The 20,025-nt window shown below is 50.0% G+C and overlaps 1 protein-coding gene across 1 annotated transcript in view; it reads left to right on the top strand.

Moving 5' to 3' along the window:
- The window catches only part of PTGIS (prostaglandin I2 synthase), a 32,121-nt gene extending 12,483 nt beyond the window's left edge, over positions 1-19,638 (top strand). The window contains exons 5-10 of the mRNA XM_045529246.1: positions 1,974-2,125; positions 7,151-7,332; positions 12,618-12,786; positions 13,770-13,951; positions 15,415-15,566; positions 18,260-19,638. Of these exons, the coding sequence (XP_045385202.1) occupies positions 1,974-2,125; positions 7,151-7,332; positions 12,618-12,786; positions 13,770-13,951; positions 15,415-15,566; positions 18,260-18,404 (982 nt within the window). The 3' untranslated portion in view covers positions 18,405-19,638. The remainder of the gene's footprint in view (positions 1-1,973; positions 2,126-7,150; positions 7,333-12,617; positions 12,787-13,769; positions 13,952-15,414; positions 15,567-18,259) is intronic.
- The last annotated feature ends 387 nt before the right edge of the window (positions 19,639-20,025 follow it).

The following is a 20,025-nucleotide window of genomic DNA, read 5'->3' as shown; positions in this document are numbered from 1 at the left end:
TGAGGCCTGGGCTGCAGCTCCTGCCTCCTGGCCATCCATCGCCCTGAGTCGGTGGCAGGGAACCCAATGTGGAGGTGCAGGTTCATGCAGCTCAAACTGTGAGGTGACACCTCTCAAACCCTCCAACCTGTCCTGTTGGCCTCACTCACAGTCATATCCGAAGTCCTACTCTGTCCTCATCCTGTGACCCTGGCCTCTTCTCCTCACACCGTCCTCCTCGCTGCCCCTTGAAGAGGCCAGGAGCACCCCCCCCCCGTGGGGCCTTTGCAGTTTCTCTTCCCTCACCTGGGAATGCTGTTCCCTGCACGTCTGTGTGGCTCCGCCTCACTTCCTTCAAGCCTCATCTCGAGTGCCACCTGCCCAGAGGGCCCTTTCTTGACATCCCCTTAACATGACAGCCCTCTCCTGCAACCAGCTTGGTCCAGCTTTAGTTTCTTTGTGGCACCCAGCACCGCCTGTGGGTCGTGTATTTACACAGGTGACTGTCGCCTGTGGCCGCGTTACTTTGACCTGGAGGTACCGTAGAAAGGGCCTTCACTTCTGCAGTGGGAAACTTCGTGGTCCTCTGGGTTTATTTTGGAGTTTTTCTTTTTAAATTGCAATTTTAGGTAGAAATACGTGTACAGGGAAATAGTTCTCCGTTTTAGGAAAAACAATAGTGCAGGTGGGGTGGTGAATGACAACTAGTGTTTGACTGCAGTGTCATGGGGACCACGGGGCCCCATGAGACCACGGCAGCCTGGCACGTGTGTGTCTCTCTGAGAGGGGCAGCCGGGGCTCTGCTCCTGCCTGGGGCTGTCGGGTGGGACTGCGGGCCCCCGGGGAGCCGGCTCCCTTGTTCAAGATGAGATGAGCGGGGAATGCAGATTTTACCTGAGTTTCCCTAAACGTCTGAAGGTAGGTTCAGTTTGTTTTTAGGAAAACACTATTCACTAAAAACAAAAAACAAAAAAACAAAAAAAAATGTTTGTGGACTGCATCCAGTTTAGGGGCTGCACCTTTATAACTTCTGCCTTAAGGAAACTGAGGGCGTCAGTCTGCAGAGGAGGGGCCCAGACCTTCTGGGCCGGGGCAGAGGTTCGAGCAGGGCTGATGGCTTAGTCTCTGGAAGGAGCGTTTCAGCTCCTCTGAAGGGAGGATGGCTTTCTCTTAGTCCATGGGATGGGCAGGTCATGAGCTCTGCATCCCTGGGGTGTGGAAGCCTCGGCTGGATGAGGGGAGGTGAGCGGGATGTGGGGGGAAGGTGGGGCAGTGGCCTGAATGACTCTGAGATCAGAATCCTGGCGACCCCATAATTTTCTCCCAAGATCAGATTTCTCAGGATTAATTTCTACCTGTCCATCCATCCCTTCATTCATCCATCCATCCACCCAACCCTCCATCCTTCTACCCATCCACCTATCCATTCATCTACCCACTCATCCCTCCATCCATCCATCACCCATTCACCCATTTCTTCATCTACCCATCCATCCTTCTATCCACCTACCCATCCATCCTTCTGCCCACCCATCCTTCCATCCCTCCATCCATCCCTCCATCCATCCATGCAGTATTTGCTGAGGGCCTACAACATGCCTGGACTTGCTGATCGCTCTACCTCGAACCCTCCCTCTGGTCTTCCCATGGTGCTCCTTCTCATCCTTCAGGAGTCAGCCTTAGTGAGCCCCTCCTCACCATGCAATGTCAGATTGCCCGGCCTGCTGCCCAGCTTTGTGTCTGACAGTGCCACTGGGCACCAGCTGCACGTTACTCGTTCTACTCATTTTTCTTGTCTGTGGTCTGTCTCCCTGTACTGAGGACAGGGAGTTTTGTCTGTTTTATTCACTGCTGACTCCCAGTACCCAGAACAGTCCCTGGTACATAGTAGGATTGGGTGCTCAGTAAGTGCATGAATGAAGAGAAGCTGCCATGGGTGGTTTTGGCTGTGAGTGTCCAAGGAGGACCCCTGACCTGCTGTTTGTCACCCCCAGAGCCGGCTACCTGACTCTTTATGGAATTGAGGCATTGCCACGCACCCCTGAGAGCCAGGCCCAGGACCGTGTCCACTCAGCTGATGTCTTCCACACCTTCCGCCAGCTCGACCTGCTGCTCCCCAAACTGGCTCGTGGCTCCCTGTCAGTGGGTGAGCACCATGGGGGTCCCAGTGGGCGGCTGGGAGGATGGGAAGACTCAGAGGGGGAATCCAAGCTCGAGGTGAAAGATCAGAGGCAACACAAGAGGAAGGACATCCTAATGCCCTGGGAGGCAGTAAAAGCCACATCACTGGGGGTATGCAAGAGCACAATGATAGGGAGGCAGGGCTTGGACCAGAGCTCGAGTTCCTGGTGAAAATTCTGTTTCAGTACGTCTGGAGTGGGGCCTGAGAATCTTTGTGGTGTATGTTCCTTTGCTTGTTTTAAGATTCAAGTTGCTTTTAAGAATTTTACAAGTAGTTCATATTTGTTATAAAAAATTCAAGTCATATAGAATAATTTAGAGGGAATGATGAAAGAGTTCTCCACTTTCTTCCCGTCCTCAATCTACCACTTCCCTTCACAGAGGTAGCCACTATCGTTAGCTTGGAGTATATCCTGGTAGAGCTTTCTCTAAACACACACACACAGAGAATTGTGTGTCGTTGTATTGTTTTCTATTTTTAAGGATTTTTCTTTCTTTTTTAACTAAGGTATAATTTGTATACAGGAAAGCACACACATCCTAAATGTGCAGCTGAGAAGTAGAGCTAAACATTTCATGCCCTTTCCAACTAATATTCACCTCAGAGGTAGCCACTGTACTGGTTTCTTTCACCTATGATTAGTTTTACCTGTTCTTGAACTTCCTATAAATGGAGTCATACAGTATGTGCCCTTTTGTGTCTGGCTTCTTTTATTCAAACTTAATGTCTGGGAGATTAATCTAGGTTGTTATATGTATCAATAGTTTGTTCTTTTTTATTGCTGTATAGTATTTCACCAGAGTAATAGACCACCGTTTATCTCTCCAGTCCCCAGATGGTAAACATTCCAGTAGTCCCTGGTTTGGGGCTGTTATGAATTAGGTGGTTGTGAACAGTCCCACATGTGCCTTTCAGTGTACATATGCCCTCATCTGTCTTCGCTGTTGGCCCTGTACGTTCATGACATAGACATGTCACGCTGGAAGAACTGTTCTGCCACTTGGAGCTTTCACTGACCTCCATGTCTAGAGCATTTCCATGTCGGTTTGTACGAACCCACCTCATTTGTTTTTGTGGTTGCAGAGGGGACTCGGTGTTGGTAAAGAGCCCCCCGGCTGATTCAGCGTGCAGGGGCCGTGGGCACCACTGGGCCGCACTATCCCCTGGGCCGTGTGTCTCACATTTCCCTGATGGGCAGAATCCTCTTGGGCCTTTGTTGATAATATAGGTCCCTGAGCCCCATCTGGGTCCATTTGGATCCAAATCTCCAGGGAAGGGCCTGGAAACAAAACAAAAAAATCCCAGACATCTTTCTAGCCCTTGCATGACTGTTCTAGTATTTAGTCAACCATCTCCCTCTGGTGGATATCTATTTACTTTCTTTCTGTTTTTCTTTCTGTCTGCCTGTCTTTCTTAATTTTTTTGAAAAACATTTCATTGTACTTATGTCTGTTCTACCATCTGGTGATTTTATTTCTCTCTGACAGTATCCTGGAAGTGGGCTTGCTGGGTCAAAGGCTATACACATTAAAATTTTTATCAGCTTCTTCTACATCATTTCTAAAATCACAGAGCAATTCCTATGCCTGCCTAAGGGGAAGAGTTTGCCCCGCCAGATGTTATCAGTCTTTGCACTTGTTTGCCAATCTGGTGGGCAGAGGCCACAACTTATGGTTTCAGTTTGCGTTTTCCCACGGCCTTGCCAGTGAGCAGCCGTCAGCCTTTAGATCCTTGGCAACCTGGTGGGCAAGAGGGGGCGTCTGGCTCCATGCGGCATTTCCCTAGCTTCTGTGCTGAAACATCTTTCGTTTCACTAGCTGTTTGCATTTCCTTCTTGCGAGCTGCCTATTCCTGTCCCTTTTTAGAGGCAACTCATTATCCTATCAAATCCTGCCGTCAATGCTGGGATGTTGGCAGCCCCACACCTACTTTGCACATAAGGAACTGGGGCTCAGAGAGGTGAGATCACTCACTTCTAGACACACAGCTAGTAGGTGGCACAGCCAGCAAAATGGAAACTTGGTCTGATTGCAAAATCCTGTACATAAAGCACCTGCCACATCTTAGCACTCACGGTTTCTCCAGGAAAAAAGTGGGTTTCTCTACTGCCCCTTCCTCTGTACAGATGCTCCAGGAGAATGTGGATAAATGCAGAGGGACCCTCCATCTTTCTGCGAGCAGCCCGGGGCTGGGTGCCAGAACCTGCATTTCTCCGTGTGGGCAGCAGGTGGCGATGTTGGAGGACAGTTTCTCATCTTAGTGGGGGCCAGAGGCGTGTGGGCAAAGCGGCTCTCAGACCTTGTGGGGAGATGTGTGAAGCAGCACAGCCTCTTTTGCAGAACGTACCAAAATATGAAATGCAACATTTGATCCCGTACTTCCACTTGTGGGAACTTATTCTACGGAAATGATTGCACCTGTACGTAAAGATATTCATTGTCACGTTGCTTGTAATAGCAAATGCTAGAAACAATTTCAATGTCTACCAGTAGAGGTGGATTAAATAAATTATGCATCCATATAAAGGCAAACTATGCAACTGTAAAACAGAACGGGACATACCATATAGGATGAAATCCACTATTACAAAAAAGAGGGTGCAAAACATTATAGTATGCCACTATGAGTATATTTATTAAAACATGGGAGTATGTGTAGATTTTTGCCTTCTGGCTGAGATAGGGTGGAGAGAACATTACTTTTGTAGTATGCCCATTTGAACTCTTAGAGATTCCTTTTCTTTTTATTATTATTTTTTACCAAGTACATGCATTATTCCTCCTTTACTTTTAAAAGTATGAACATATTTTAAAAGACAGTTGACCCTTTGGGGATGCATAGACCGTTGAGTCTGGTGCTTCTCATACAGAAGGGAGCTGGGGGCAGGGGACAGTTAAATAGAGCCACAAGCTAAGCACAGTACTTCTTTCTGGAACATTCATTTTAATGGATCATTTTGGGGGGCTGTTTTATTTGAATATTGTTTTGGGAGACAGGGCATTCTTCTATCAAAGAATCACAGAGTCTGATGTAAAACTCTAAGGCATTTTAAAGGCCTTGAGGGCTTATAGGAGTTTTCAAGGAAACACCTGAGAGGTACTCAAGCCAGGGCCCTCATTTTATGGATGGGGAAATGGAGGCCCAGAGATGGGCAGGCCTCAGCCAAGGCCACACAGCATGAGGAGTCTAGGATTTAAACCTACTTCTGCCATCTCCAGGCCGCCAGTCACATGGGCCATGGGCCTGGCAGCTCTGATTCATGGCGTTGCATCATTGCACTGAGGCTGAGAAATCATACCTTGTTAAGAGTGGCGAGAATGTAGCAAGTACTACTCACCACACTCCTGCCAATAGCAAGCGTGTTCTGTGTTTGATCTTTTTCAATCCTCCTACTGATCCTATGAGCTAGGTTGCCCCCATTTTACAGATGGGGGAAATTGAGGCTCAGAGATTCAAAGTGGTTTGCCCAAGATCATCCTGCTAGGGAGGGCAAAGCTGGGATTTCAACGTGGCTCTCTCTGGCTTCAAACTTGGTGCTCTTTATTTCACAATTTATTATTATTTCTTCATTATAGAAGCAATACGTGAACACATTCTCCTTGGACCAATAATTTGCTAATATCCATCAGGTTTTGTTATTTAATAATATAGCTAACGTTTATGAGGCCTGTGCCAGGTGTCCCCTGCGTGCTTTAGAAGCTAATGCATTCAATCCATACGTCACCCTGTGTGATGGCTTCTCTTATTATCCCAGTGGACAGGTGGGAAAACTGAGGTGCTGAGAGGTGAGGTGACTTGTTTAAGGTCAGGCACTCTCCTTGAGGGTGTGGCTCCTTCACTGGGCTCCCTTGACTCTTTTTTAAGAAAAATCAAATATTACAGAGAAGGGAAATTCTTTTTTGACCACATTCCCTCTAAATTTTTCCCTGAGGTAGCCTTGCTATCGGTTTGGTTTTATCCTTCGAAACCAGTGCTGTTGTGTAGAAACAGAATGCAAACCACATATGTAGTTTTCAATTTTCTGTTAGACACACTAACAGAAAGAAAAACAAAGAGGTGAAATCAGATTTAATAATATATTTTATTTAGCCCAATATATCTAAAATATTAGCATTTTAACGTATAACCAATATAAAAGTTATTAATGAGATATTGCATGTTTTATTTCTCACGTTAACACTTTGGAATCCAGTGTATACCTCACACTCACGTCTGCATTTGGGGACAGCCACATTTTAAACGCTCAGCAGCCCCCTCTGGCTGTGGCTGCCACATTGGGCAGAGCAGCGCCAGGCCTTTCCGCACGAATTAAAACACATCAGCAGCCCAAGTTCTACTGTGGTCCCAAATACACAGCCAGCCCCCGTTTTCCCCAGTGTGAAAGTTTTTAAAATTTTCTCTTGTTTCGGTTTTTTTTTTTTTTTTTTGTCAACCTAAATACTGAAATAATTAGGGCTGGAAATGAAATATTAATAGTTACGTTTCTCCTTATCGATTTTGGTGAACGTTGATAGTGAACCCCCCACGTTGTATAAACTACCCATTTAGAGCTTTGGCTGCCTTCCTGTGATCACATTTCAGGAGTTGGTTTTATCCAGACCCCACCTCTGGGAGTGGGCCCAGGAAGGGGGAGTGCTGCTCAGTGTTGAGTGCTCCTTCCCTGCTACTTAAATAAACGCCATTCAGCTAATGCATATTTATTGAGCACCTGCTATGGCCAGGTGCCGGGAACTAGAGGTGAGTAAGACAGACAAGGCTCCCACTTACGAGAGACAAGGCCCCTTGCTGCTTTCTACTGGGGGTGAGACAGATGACAGGCAAGGGTGTCCTGCTGGGGGCCTGTCCCTTTCTCCCCTGCAGGAACTCTCCACCCCCATGAAGTGACACTCAAAGACCCGTGGCCTCATGGGAGGTCAGGGCTGGGAGGCCCTTAGGGGGAAGGTGAATATGTAACCCACCCCCCACCCTCTGTATGCTCTGTCCCTACAGGGGATAAGGACCGCGCATGCAGCATCAAAGGTCGCCTGTGGAAGCTGCTGTCCCCAGCCAGGCTGGCCACGCGGGCCCACCGGAGCAAATGGCTGGAGAGTTACCTGCAGCACCTGGAGGAAATGGGCGTGTCAGAGGAGATGCAGGCTCGGGCCCTGGTGCTGCAGCTCTGGGCCACGCAGGTGGGCGTGGGCCTGCGAGTGGGTGTGTGCAGGTGTGGCTGTGCATGTGAATGCATGTGTGTGTGTATGTGCTGTCAGGCACATGCAGACACGTGTGTGGGTGTGCACACCGGTGTATGTGCATGGGAGTGTGCACGTGTGCAGGTATGCAAGTGACTGTGCATGGAGATGTGCATTTTTGAGTGTGTGCACACAGCCAGGAGTCACGTGCGGCTGCAGCAGAGTGAGGGAGAGGGTGAGGGACCAAGGGAAGAGGCAGGAGGGCCTGGTGGGTCCTAGTGAGTGAGGACTTGGGGTTTTTCTCCAGGTGAGGCGGGAGCCCTTGCAGAGTTCTGAGCAGAGGAGAGACAGAATCTTGGGGGCAAGGGCAGAAGCAGGGGCAGCAAAGGGGAGACAGAGGTGGCAGAATCAGGTGGTGGCCGTGGAGGTAACAGGGAGGTGGGTAGATCTTAGAGACTTTGAGAAGACAGAGCCGATGGGTTTGGTAATGGACCAGATGTTGGCATGAGAGAAAGAGGACAGCCTTGGGTGCCGCAGGTCCCCAGGCCTGGTTCTTGCCCTCAGCCCTGACCCTGACCTGTGCCCCCTTCTCTTGGCCCCACTTGGGCGGTGACAGTTGCACAGGCTGACATTTCTGGTTGCTCTTCCATCGACTTGCAGCTTATTTTTAGTTTCCTCTCAGGCCCATTAACTGTCCTTGCAGGCAGAGGCTGGCAAGGGCTAGGGGCTGGGTTTAGTCAGCAGGTGGTCCCCATTAGTGCCTAATAACATATTTATGGGCAGAGATGACTTGGCGCTCCAAACTGTCCCCAGAACCCCTTGCAGAAAGGACCTCTGTCAGCAGAACTGGATGCTGGCTGGGGGGCTTGAGTGACAGAAAGTCCAGGGACAGCCTTTGGCAGGGCCAGGAGAGCTGGGCAGGAGCTGGGGATAGGGTGTCCTCTGAGGCTGAGTTGTTGGCAGCATGCAGAGCTCAGGCAAGTGGGAAACCCTGCAAGAGTCCCGAGAGCAGAGCCAGAGGCCATGAAGCCCAGGGGTTGTGGGCACAAATTCTCTTAACTTCCGGCCTGGATTCAAATCCTGATTTTGCCACTTCCTGGCGAGTCAGTTACTTAACCTCCCAGGACCTCAGTTTACTCATCTGTGAATGGGGAACCAGCACCTTCTTCAAGGCATGGCTTGATGAAAGGAAGCAATGCGTGTGAAATTCTGTAACTGAGCCTGGCAGGTAGCAAGTGCTCAATACACGCACCCAACAAGTATTTACCAGGGCCCCGTGTGTGCCGCCCCTTTGCAGAAGCTGTGGTTAGAGCGGTGAGCAGAATAGACAAAAATCCCTGCCCTTTCCCTGATGTTACGTAACCTCAGTGCGTTACCAAAGCCAGGAGTCAGCCCTGGGGCCCGACTGTTAACTGAAGTCCAGGCTTTATTAGGATGTCCCCAGTGTTGCATGATTCCCTCTTTCTCTCCCAGGATGCAGTCCAGGGCATCACATTGCACTTCAGATTTCTGTTTGTTTTAAGTAGATTTTATTTTTAGAGCAGTTTTAGGTTCAAAATTGAAAGGAAGGTCCAGGGATTTCCCACAAGGCCCACCCACATCAGCATCCCCCCGCCAGGATGCTACATTTGTTATGATTTGTGGCCTACATTAACATGTCATTTTTATAATTGGGGTATTTTTTATTTTCTTTAAATTTTTTTAATCTCAAAATTAAAAGACAGATGATCCGTGACCGTGCCTCCCCTGCCCCAACTCTCCTTTTTTCTGTGCCAGCTTCGTCCCCACAGCGATTCCCCTTGTGTGGTTGGTCGGTGGCAGCTCCAGGAAATTTAGCAGCCCCAGAGGAGGAGGACTTCCCTTCCCCATGCATGCTAGAACACATCCCAAGCCTGACACTCCATGGCCCAGCCTGGGTCCCATGTCCCCTCTGAGTGGATCACAGCCCACACCCAGAGTCCAGAACGGATGCTCAGCCCCGGACAGACCGAGAGCGAAGTGGAGGTAGTTCTCCAAGGAAAGTGGGTGCTGCTACCCAGGGGCGAGGGTGCTGATGCCGGGCAGGCGGGGGCAGCAGGTGCCTGCACCCCCCCCTAGAGGGACCTTGTGGGCCAGAGGTGACAAGATGGTGCCCATGAATCACCAAGGGTGTAGCCCCTGGAGGTCCACTGCCGCCACCGAAAAGGTGGAACAGAGGAAGCGCTGCGGGTCATGGAGTTTGGCTGCAGTAGCAGGGAGTGAGGCTAGATGGGACATGCCTTCCTGAGTAAACTGAGGCAAGGCCCCACAGGAGAAAGCTCAACCTCCAGGCTGGTGAACTCAGGATCTTATGGTCAGGTAGGCACATGTGCACACACACACTCACACACACGTCTTTGGGCTTGGGGCACGGTGGTCTTGGTCACCTCCCTAACTTGCCACAGCTTTTTCCTGCAAGCAAGGGTAACCCAGTGCCTGTGTGTTTGACTCCTGCTTGGTAATTAACGAGCGGTGGCCCCATCCGACCATCAGGGCAAGACAAAGTGGCCTTGGCGCTGAGCTAACCCAGTGCTGAATTATTTATTCCCCACATTTCCCAGGCTGTTTGAGTGATGGACGGCAAGCAACCTTGCTGTCTCAGGCCGACCTGAGGGCTGGAGGGGCTGAGCCTTGCTTGTTCTCAGAGCCGGGAGAAGCCTGGGACAGGAGTAACCACTTCTGAGCACCCACTCTGGTCTCAGTGGACCCTTGCAGCCAGCCCGGGAGTGGGCTTTCTTATCCCTGTTTTACCGAGGACGGTCCTGAGACCGAGAGGGGACAGGGACTTGTCCAGAGTTGCAGGAAGTGGGGAGGTGGGATTTGAACCAGCTCTGCCTGGTCTCGCCCCAGGGCTCTTCCAGCCCACCTCCCGCTGTCTTGGAGCCCCACCCCCGACACAAAAGGACACAGATGTTTATTTGACAAATATCAGGGCCGGGCAGTGGGCAGCAGCCAGGGAGCACTTCCTTTTCCTTCTTGGTAACAGGCCTGACACCGGCTGGCTTGCTGGAAACACTGAGCGCGGGAATGTGGCGCCTCCTTGATGCCGAATTCACGGGGCTAAAGCAAAAGCAGACAAATCCTCTCGCCTTCCTCGATGCTCTGGTGCATTTCTTTATAGCCTTTCCCTGCATATTTTTCTTCTGCAGTTAAGATCATGCAGTTCCTGTAATTCAGCCTTTTGTTTGCTTTAATACTGTGTCACAAACATTTCTCATGTCCCTGGAGTCACTATAGAAATCATTCAGATCCCTTCTGTTTCATTTAAAATTAGTATATCCATTAAAAAATTCGAGCAATTTAAAAGGATCTATGCAAAGAAAATCAGTCTCCCACTCCCCGTCCTCCAGTCCTCCCAGCTTCTGTTCCAGCAGCGACCTTGTGCCTCTTAGAGACGGCCTGTGCTTCTTCGTATCCTCTTCAAACAAACACGATGCAGCGCACCAAGCCCCATCCTGCACCTTGCTGCTTGCACGCATCCATGCTCTTGGCTGTGATCCCGTATCAGTGCACACAGAGCTGGGTTCTCTATAACGACTTCCTGTGTCATCATCCTGTGGATGGGTCATCGTGAGTCTCATTGGTCTCCTAGTGATAGACACTGAGGTTGCTTCCAGTGTTTTGCTCTTATGTCAGCACTGCAGTAAATATCCTTGTGCATGTCCTTTTGCCCATGTGCAGTTATGTCTGCAATGAATCATGTTTACCCATGGCTGAGCAAACATGATATTTAATGGCGATTTAATATTCCATTATTATGATTGAATAGGACATTTATAGTAGACAAAAATCTTTCCCCAAATTGAGGTTAGTTGCTCTTCCATGCATGCCTGGTTCCCTAAAGTGGGCCCTATATACATTTCAGCCGCATGTTGAACAGCTGAGGCACAAATGTGTATGAAAATTTTCAGCCAAGGCTGAAGGCTTGGGGCAAGAAATTCTATCCATTTTCCTAATTGTTTGTCTATTGGAAAGTTTTAAATAAGTTTTGTTCAGGCCAGGCACTGTGGCTCACACTATAATCCCAGCACTTTGGGAGGCTGAGGTGGGAGGATGGCTTGAGGCCAGGAGTTCGAGACCAGCCTGGGAAACATAGTGAGACCCTGTCTCTACCAAAAAATTAAAAAATTAGCCAGGCATGGTGGCACATGCCTGTAGTCCCAGCTACTCAGAAGGCTGAGGCAGGAGGATCACTTGAGCCCAGGAGTTGAAGACTGCAGTGAGCTACGATTGCACCACTGCACTCCAGCGTGGACAATGGAACGAGACCCTGTCTCCAGAAACAAAAATTTGTTCAAGAAATTAATGGCTCTCACAGTCATCATTGATTATTGCTGTGTACTTTATTGTACACGTATACTGTGTACTTTAAATGTATACGTATTGTTATGTTGTTTATGTGTACAAAACACATTTATTCTTCAAGTGAGAATAGAATTTTAACCTATGAAGCATATAAGGAAATACTGCATCCCAAACTATAATAAGAATGATTATATTTGGAAGCAAATCCTTAGGTATTGTACCAGTTAGTTATTGTTGTGTAACAAACATCTGCAAAAATTCAGAGGAATATACAACAGTGAGCATTTATTTAACTCAGGTCTGTGAGTCTGGCTGTCTAAATGGGGCTCAGCAGGGTGGCTCAGCTCTGCTGCACGAGTCTCTCATCCTCCTCGTGGGACCAGTGGGCTCGCTGGGCAAGTGGAAACACACAGGGTTTCTTAAGGCCTATGCTTAGAACTGTTGTCCTGTCACTTTCGCCTCATTCTATTGGCCGACGCAAGTCCATGGCTGAGCCCAAATTCAAGGGGCAGGGGAAATGCACACTGCCTCTTTAGTGGGAGGAACTGCGAAGTCACGTGGTAAGGAGTATGGCTGTAGGGAATGGTGAAGACTCAGGCCAGTGGTGCAGGGCAGGCGTCCCCAGATACTAACAGTAGTCTTAATTGACACACCCTGTTCTTATTACTGACAATTTTTTGCTGATTAGCTATGACGATTACCTGTGTGATCTCAGATCAGTGACTTTGCTCATGGTCAGAGATGCCAGGAGTGGCCTCAATGTAGGTATTGGGCCAGGCCAAAGCCACAGAGCGGTTTGGCCACGTCCTGAGGCTGAAGATAGACACGGTCATGCCAGATGTTTGGCAGGGGAGAGAGCCCAGGCCTGCTGGTTCCTACGCCTGGGCCAGGGCTGTGTCCATGGCATAGACCAGTCAGCTCTGCCCTCCCGGTGGTGTAACAGGGGCTCCTTCTCATTGCAGGGGAATATGGGTCCCGCTGCCTTCTGGCTCCTGCTCTTCCTTCTCAAGAACCCGGAGGCCCTGGCTGCCGTCCGCGGAGAGCTCGAGCAGATCCTCTGGCAGGCGGAGCAGCCTGTCTCGCAGATGACCGCCCTCCCACAGAAGGCTTTGGACAGCACGCCTGTGCTTGGTGAGATGTCGGACCCTCCAAGATAGCCTCTAAGACCGGTCATCATGGGCTCCCCCAGACCCCACCCCCCGAACATGGGCTCCTGTCCTCCAGGGTCTGACAATGTCCTCTGACCTAGGGTTTCCCTGAGCCTCCCATCTTTGTAACCTGGCATCTCCATGCCCCCGTCTCCGCTGCCCAAGACTCATGGTCTCGGTAGGAGAGTTTTGATAGCAAGTGATAGAAAACCTAACTTAAATTGGCTAAAGTGGAAAGCGGATTTTATTTGGCACAGGTAACTAAACAGTCCAGAGGGACTGGTTTCAGGCACAGATGGATCCAGGTGCTTTAACAATGTCATCAGGACTACTCAGTCCCTCTCCATCTCTCATCGCCGTTTCCCACTGGGTTGGCTTCAGTCTCAGGCTGGCAAGATGGCTGCCAGCAGCTCAAGGCCGACTTGCTCTTGGCTCTGTGGGGCTGTGCCTCTCTTACGACATTCCCACCAATAGTCCCAAGACTGTATCTCATTGGCCCTCTTTGGGTCATGTGCCCATCCTGAAACAGTCACAGGGCTCAGAGGGATGCTCTGATTGGCCATTTACAGCCCAATCCCCGGAGTTGAGTGTAGAATCAACAGCCCAACCCCTGAGAGTGGGAGGGGGTGGACCCTAGAGGAAAACCAGGGGAATATGTGCTGGGTAGGTGGAAACAAATATTGATGGGCACACTCTCTCCCCAGCCTTATGATATTTGTGTAGCTCCCACCTTCCCTCACAGCTTCTCTTGGAGTCACACCCAGATCCCCTCACATTCAAGGATCTCTGAGGGATGACAGAGATCATATCTCATCCTCTGGCCTTTTTCACCTTGCTGTGTGACTGTGGGCAAGGCACGTACCCTCTCTGAGCCTCTTCATCTTCCGCTGTAAAATGAGAGCCGGGGTGGCATTTGAGTGGGTGAGGGGACAGCCTGTGGACCCTTCCTGCACCCACCCCCTGCAGACAGCGTGCTGAGTGAGAGTCTCCGGCTCACGGCTGCGCCCTTCATCACCCGCGAGGTTGTGGCGGACCTGGCCATGCCCATGGCAGATGGGCGAGAATTCAACCTGCGACGTGGCGACCGCCTCCTCCTCTTCCCTTTCCTGAGTCCCCAGAAAGACCCAGAAATCTACACAGACCCGGAGGTAAATGGCAGGGGCGCCTGGTCATACTGGGGACTGTGGGGGAAAGTCAACGACTTCGGGATCTGCCAGATGTCGGCCGCAGCCCGGCCTTGCCCTTAGTTTGCTGCGTGACCTGGCCCAGGTTGCTTCTCCTGCCAGTGTCTGCATCCTCACCTGTGAGATGGACCTTGTTACAGCACCTGCCTCACAGGGTTGTCGGGAAGACTAAATGAGATCGTGTAAGAAAAGGCTTTCAGGGTGCCTGGCACACGCAGAGTGCTTTGTAAGCAATAGCTGAGCGATTTTCCTTCTTTTCAGAATGTTATAAATGTCAGTTTCCCAACACTTTTCCCTCTCCCCCAGCTTTGAGATGGGGCAAACTTTCCCAATTGCTAATAGGTTAAGTGCTTATTTGTGTGCCAGGCCCATGCTACATTCTCATTCATCCATTCATTCATCCACTCACTTATCCATCCACCATCCATCCATCCATCCACCCACCCACCTAGCTATCTATTCATCCACCCATCTACCCATTTATCCACCCACCCATCCATCCATCCACCCACCCATCTACCCACCAATCTACCCATTCATTCATCTACCCATCCTTCCATCCACCCATCTACCCACTCATCTACCCATCCATCTGTCCATCTGTCCATCCATCCATCTGTCCATCTACCCATCCTTCCATCTATCATTCTATCCACTGGTCCATTCACCTATCCTTCTACCCATCTTTCTTTCACTCAGCACCTATTCCATGCGGAGCCCTGTGTGCTCAGATACAGTCCTTGCCTTACCAGAGTGCAGTACAAACAAAGGAAATTGGCATTCCCTTTTTAAAAAAATTATTTTTAATTTCTTTGTTTTACATTACAAAAATAATATATACTTATGAAATAGAAACATAAATGTATATTTAAAAGCAAAAAAAGAAAATTCTCCTCCTCTTCAGTTCCTGAGTTCCCTAGCCATTGTTGGGAGTGTGCCCTTTAAGTCAGAGGTCCCCAACCTTTTTGGCACTAGGGACCCGTTTCATGGAAGACAGTTTTTCCATGGAAGGTCGGGGAGGGAGACAGAGCTCAGGCGGAACCTGCGGCCCTGTTCCCTGTTTTCCTAACAGGCCGAGACCCGTACTGGGGTGCACTCCAGGGGTTGGGAACCGCAGCTTTAAGCTGTTTTATGCCTTTACAGACATACACACACGCACGGATAGATCAGTGTGTGTATAGGATCATACAGTACATGCCATCCTAAGACTTGCTTTTTTCATGCAGCAGCCAGTTGCAGATTCTTTCCCCATCAGTACACACAAACTTTTTGCAGTAATTTTTTAGCCAGTCCTCCATCAATTGACCTTTACATTGTTTGCAGTTTTTCTCTTGTCAACACGGCTGTGATGAACGGCCTCAGACATTTTTCTTGGTGCAGGCTTGTAGTGGGGGTGGGGTCAGAAATGGACCTTCTTCCTACTTCAGGTGTTTAAATACAACCGATTCCTGAACCCTGACGGATCAGAGAAGAAAGACTTTTACAAGGATGGCAAACGGCTGAAGAACTACAGCATGCCCTGGGGGGCAGGGCACAATCAGTGCCTGGGGAGGACTTACGCCACCAACAGCATCAAACAGTGAGTGGGGCCGGGCAGGGGTGGCGCGGGGGCACTGCCCTTCTCTCCCGAGGCTGAGGGGCTCGGCCAGGAGAATGGTTCAGGGCAGAGGCTCCAAACGGACAGTACATGAGCTGTCTCCTACCCACAAATCTATTTATTTGTGTGTCTTTTTAATGTGCGCTAACCTTCAAGGATCAGAAGAACTCACGTAAAAAGTCCGATTTCTGATTTCTTTTGAAATGATTAGATCTGGCAGCAGGTTCTTCCCTCTAAGACTGGTGTTGGATGCCACGCACTGGACATTCCGTTCAGCTGACCATAGCTGTCCGTCTGCAGCTGCCGTGGCATGTTCAGAACCTCGCGGCAGGAACTGGCTGAACTTCACTGTTCCCACTTGGTTATTGTGACGCCTGCCGAGGCCAAGAGCCTCATACATTCTCTTCCCTGGACCCTAGAGCCGTGGCACCCAGGATTACAAACGGATTGGATCAGGGGTTAGGACATCTGCCCAGTCCTCTGTCTAGCCTGTATGTGATCGTAAGCTGGGTGACCTTTGGAACCTCTCTTTCCTCAATGGTAAAATGGGGGTTCTGATTATAAGTACATCCCAGGGGTGTCAGGATAAATGAATTGGATCCTTCTAAGTTCTTAACCCACTGCTTGGATCATTGTAGCCATTTGATAAATGTTAATTATTATCATAATTACTAATAACATTATTAATGTGCAGATATTATAATATCATTATTACAGTGCTAAGTGAATGGGCACATTACACTATCCTTTTGGCCTTAGTTTTCCCAACAATGAGACCATAATACAGTTGCTTATGAATATAGTACAGCTCATAGGTGTTCCTAAAAATCACCTCACCATGTAAAATTGTGCAAAAAAAAATCACAGGGATTATGGGGAGAAGGAGGCTGGGGCCCAACACTCAAAAACATCATGAGTGACACATAAAAAAGATAAGAACCCAACAAAAAATGGTAGTATAGTTTTACACATGTTGAATGGTGAAGAAGTATGTAAGCACTACAATAAATACAGTTGTAGATGTGTAGGTCTGTGCGTGCATATGTTTTGTGGATTTCTGCACAGCAAGGTTCAGCTGGGTGTGGTTCTCAGTGTTCACCTTGTGTTCCTTGCAAATGAAATCTCACATGAGCAAATTCGGACTTTTTGTGATGTTCAAATCATGCCCTAATATGTCGATCACTCTGGGACAAATTCACTTGTTCAAAACAAGTGTTAGAGCAGAACTGACTGCAGTTCCTGCCTCATCGAGTTTTTGAACAGATAAAAAGAGATAGTGGCCGCTGAATGCTTAGCAGGTGTCTGGCACATCGTGTTTCAATAAATTAGCTAATTTGTTGTTATTTTTATCTTACTTAATTGTCATGGCAACCCTGGCAGGTGGTTATCAGTCTCAAACTGAGTCTATCCAGGTGAGGTGTCTAAATAACAATAAATAATAATAAATAAAAAACTGAGTCTAGACAGGTCAAATCATGTGCCAGAGCCGTGCTGCTAGGAGGTAGAGACGCCGGGATTCAGATGCAGGTGCGGGCACAGGACCCTCCATCCCCCAGGAACTCACACTCTAGTATTCTGCAGCATCCGAGCTGGAAGGATCCATCGACCTTTCCTCTCTTTGACCAGAGGGGGAAACTGAGACCCAGAGCGGGAAAGAAACTTGGCAAAGCCATGTCACTCCCAGGTCTCCTGCCCAGAGCGTGAACGTCCCTCTCTTCACTCGTTCACTACGGCCAAAGAATCCCTGCCAGATGCTCAGCCCTGACCTGGGTGGGGTAGGGCACAGTGATGGGACACAGAGTCGTAAGAGATACACTCCTGACTCTTACGAACGCGGGCAGTGGCAAGTAAGATAAGACGGCTGGGCAGGAACCAGTTAACATCCATCAGGCCGGCCCCACAGTTTGGGGGGCGCTGATTACATCATCGACAAGGCAGCTTCGTCTATTCACAGTTGCCCAGGAGATGGCAGTAGAGAGCGCTCATTCTCGCAGACCGGGTCTGTAGGGCAGTTCTCAGAGACGGCAGTGAAATGTCCTGGGAGAACGTGTCTGTCTCTGATCTCACACAGGCACCTGTGGGCTAGCAGCAGCCCTGGCCAGGACAGCCAGTGGGGGTTCCAGGAGTTTGGTGAAACGGGGGGATGGGGATGGGCAAGAGGGACCAGGAGAGCCACTGTGTTCACCAGCATAAGCTCAGCTGTGCTGCTGGGACAAGGACCGCCAGTGTCAGTGGCTTCTACCAGCAGAGGCTTAGTTCCTACTTGCACAGCGTTGGCTGTGGGTTTGAGGGGCTTCTCCCCTCCACACAGAGACTCAAGGGCCAGGCTCTTTCCGTCTTTCGGCTCCCCCATCTCAACGTGAAGCCTGCACAGCTGCCAGGCAGGAGGGGAGGCTGGAGAGTCACACACCGGCTCCTAAACGCTTTGATGGGGAGGTGACTCATGGCACTTCCGCTCAGAGCCCCTTAGCTGGACTCCCCGCGGGTCTGCCTGGCCTACAGGGTGCTGGCAGAGGTGCGGGAGCCCGTGGCTTTTGGGTAAGCTGCAACTGCCTTTGCTCTCCCCTCTCCCCTCCTCTTCTCGCTTTTCCCAAAGTGGGGGTTGGGGTCGGACTCAGAAGGAAGCCATTGTTCCCCTGCCTCGTTCTCACACCTTCAACGCCACCTCTCTGCAGATTTGTGTTCCTCGTGCTGTCGCACCTGGACCTGGAGCTGATCGACGCGGCCGTGGAGATGCCCGAGTTTGACCTCAGCAGGTACGGCTTCGGGCTGATGCAGCCGGAGCACGACGTGCCCGTCCGTTACCGCATGCGGCCATGAGACGGGGGCGCAGACGGGCCTCCGCGCGCCCCTCCACCCGCCCGCCCCGGCCCGGCCCGGCTCTCCTTGCCTGCACTCCGCCTGGGTGTGGGTGCCAGCATCACCACGTCCCCATTTTTCTCCCAGAAGGCTGTGCCAGGGCAGGGGAAAGAGGGGAAGCCAAGAGAAGGAGAGCAAAGAAGAGACGTCAGAAGCTGTATGGAGTCTCTGCTGTAAAGTTTTATTCCCAAATCAGGCTCTTTCTGCTTCCAGCTCATTGTGCCTGTGCTATGTGCAGAAGCTAACACGGACAAGGCAGAACAAGGAGCCCTCACGGCCATGCCCCCAGTTCCCAGAGTGGTCACCTGCCAAGTTCTTAACAACTGATGTGCTCCAGGTCTTGTCCAGCTGGAGCAGGTGCTGGCCACAGAGGGGCCACTCAGAACCCAGCATTGAAATTATTCTGTCCCCCAGTTACTATGAAGTTAGCTAAAGCCAAAGGAGTCCCTTAGAATATCTGCTTCCCTGGGAGCTCCATTCGCTGGACACTTCCCACATCGCTCTGTTCACACTGAGACTTGAGAAAATGCAGGTTTCCCGAGGCCGGGGCGCCCTCTGAACACTGGGCTCTGTTCTAAAGTTACTGGCGTCAAGAGACCCAGGTAGGGAGCTAAGGAAGACGCAGCCCTGATGGGACAGCTCCGGGGACTGGGCAGACCAACACAGAGGAGGTGCCAGTGTCATCCACGCTAGTGCAGACGCTCCAGCGCTGGGCAGACGTGTTTTGTTTGGCCTTCACCTGAAAAAATTACCTTAGTTGTCATATCTTTGGGAGAGTTAATCCAAAATGTCTGGCTTCGCTTGAAAACTTGGTAGATCTGGCCACACGGGGCCCATGTTCCCGAAGGTAACCGCTGACCAGGGCTGGGTGGCAGCCGCGGGGCATGTGCTCTCTGGCTCCCCAGGGTTCTGATGTGGTCTGACTCTCCATTCACAGTCACTCCTGGCCCTGAAGGCATTTGAGTTGCAGACCCTGTTCTAACTCTTAGAAGTGATATCGTAGGAGGTGGTGGGGACCAGCTAAGGTCTAAAGACAAACTGTCCATCGCAGCCTGGGTGCACCACCCTTTGAACAAACAGATCAGTGATGAAAACTTGCCTTTGCCTCAATTTTAGAAAAAAGCAGCTTAAAAAGAAAAATTGTCTGGGCATTCTGGCTCACACCTATAATCCCGGTGACTTAGGAGGCTGAGACAGGAGGATGGCTTGAACCCAGGAGTTGGAGGCTGCAGTGAGCTATGATCATGCCACTGCACTCCAGCTTGGGCAACAGAGCAAGACCCTGTCTCTTAAAAAAGAGAGAGAGAAATTGCCTGCAAATCTTTAATATGATGGTAAATAATGTATTTTTATTAATATTAGGTCCTGTTTATTGAGTACCCTTTAAATGCCTAAAATGGGCACAGCAGACATAGCATCTCCACTCCTCCCAGCATCTCTGTGGAGAGAACATGGTTATGCCCACTTTACAGATGAGAAAACAGACTCAGAGAGGTGCAGTGACTTGCCCAGGGTCACACAGCTTGTAAGCTAGTAGAACTCTTCAAACATACTTACTGTCTCAGGAGCAAATGCGGGATGG

This window comes from Lemur catta, chromosome 17 (assembly GCF_020740605.2).
Source record: "Lemur catta isolate mLemCat1 chromosome 17, mLemCat1.pri, whole genome shotgun sequence".
In the NCBI taxonomy this organism is placed as follows: Eukaryota; Metazoa; Chordata; class Mammalia; order Primates; family Lemuridae; genus Lemur; species Lemur catta.
Note: the sequence above shows the minus strand (reverse complement) of the source record. Positions and strands in the feature narration are given on the sequence as shown.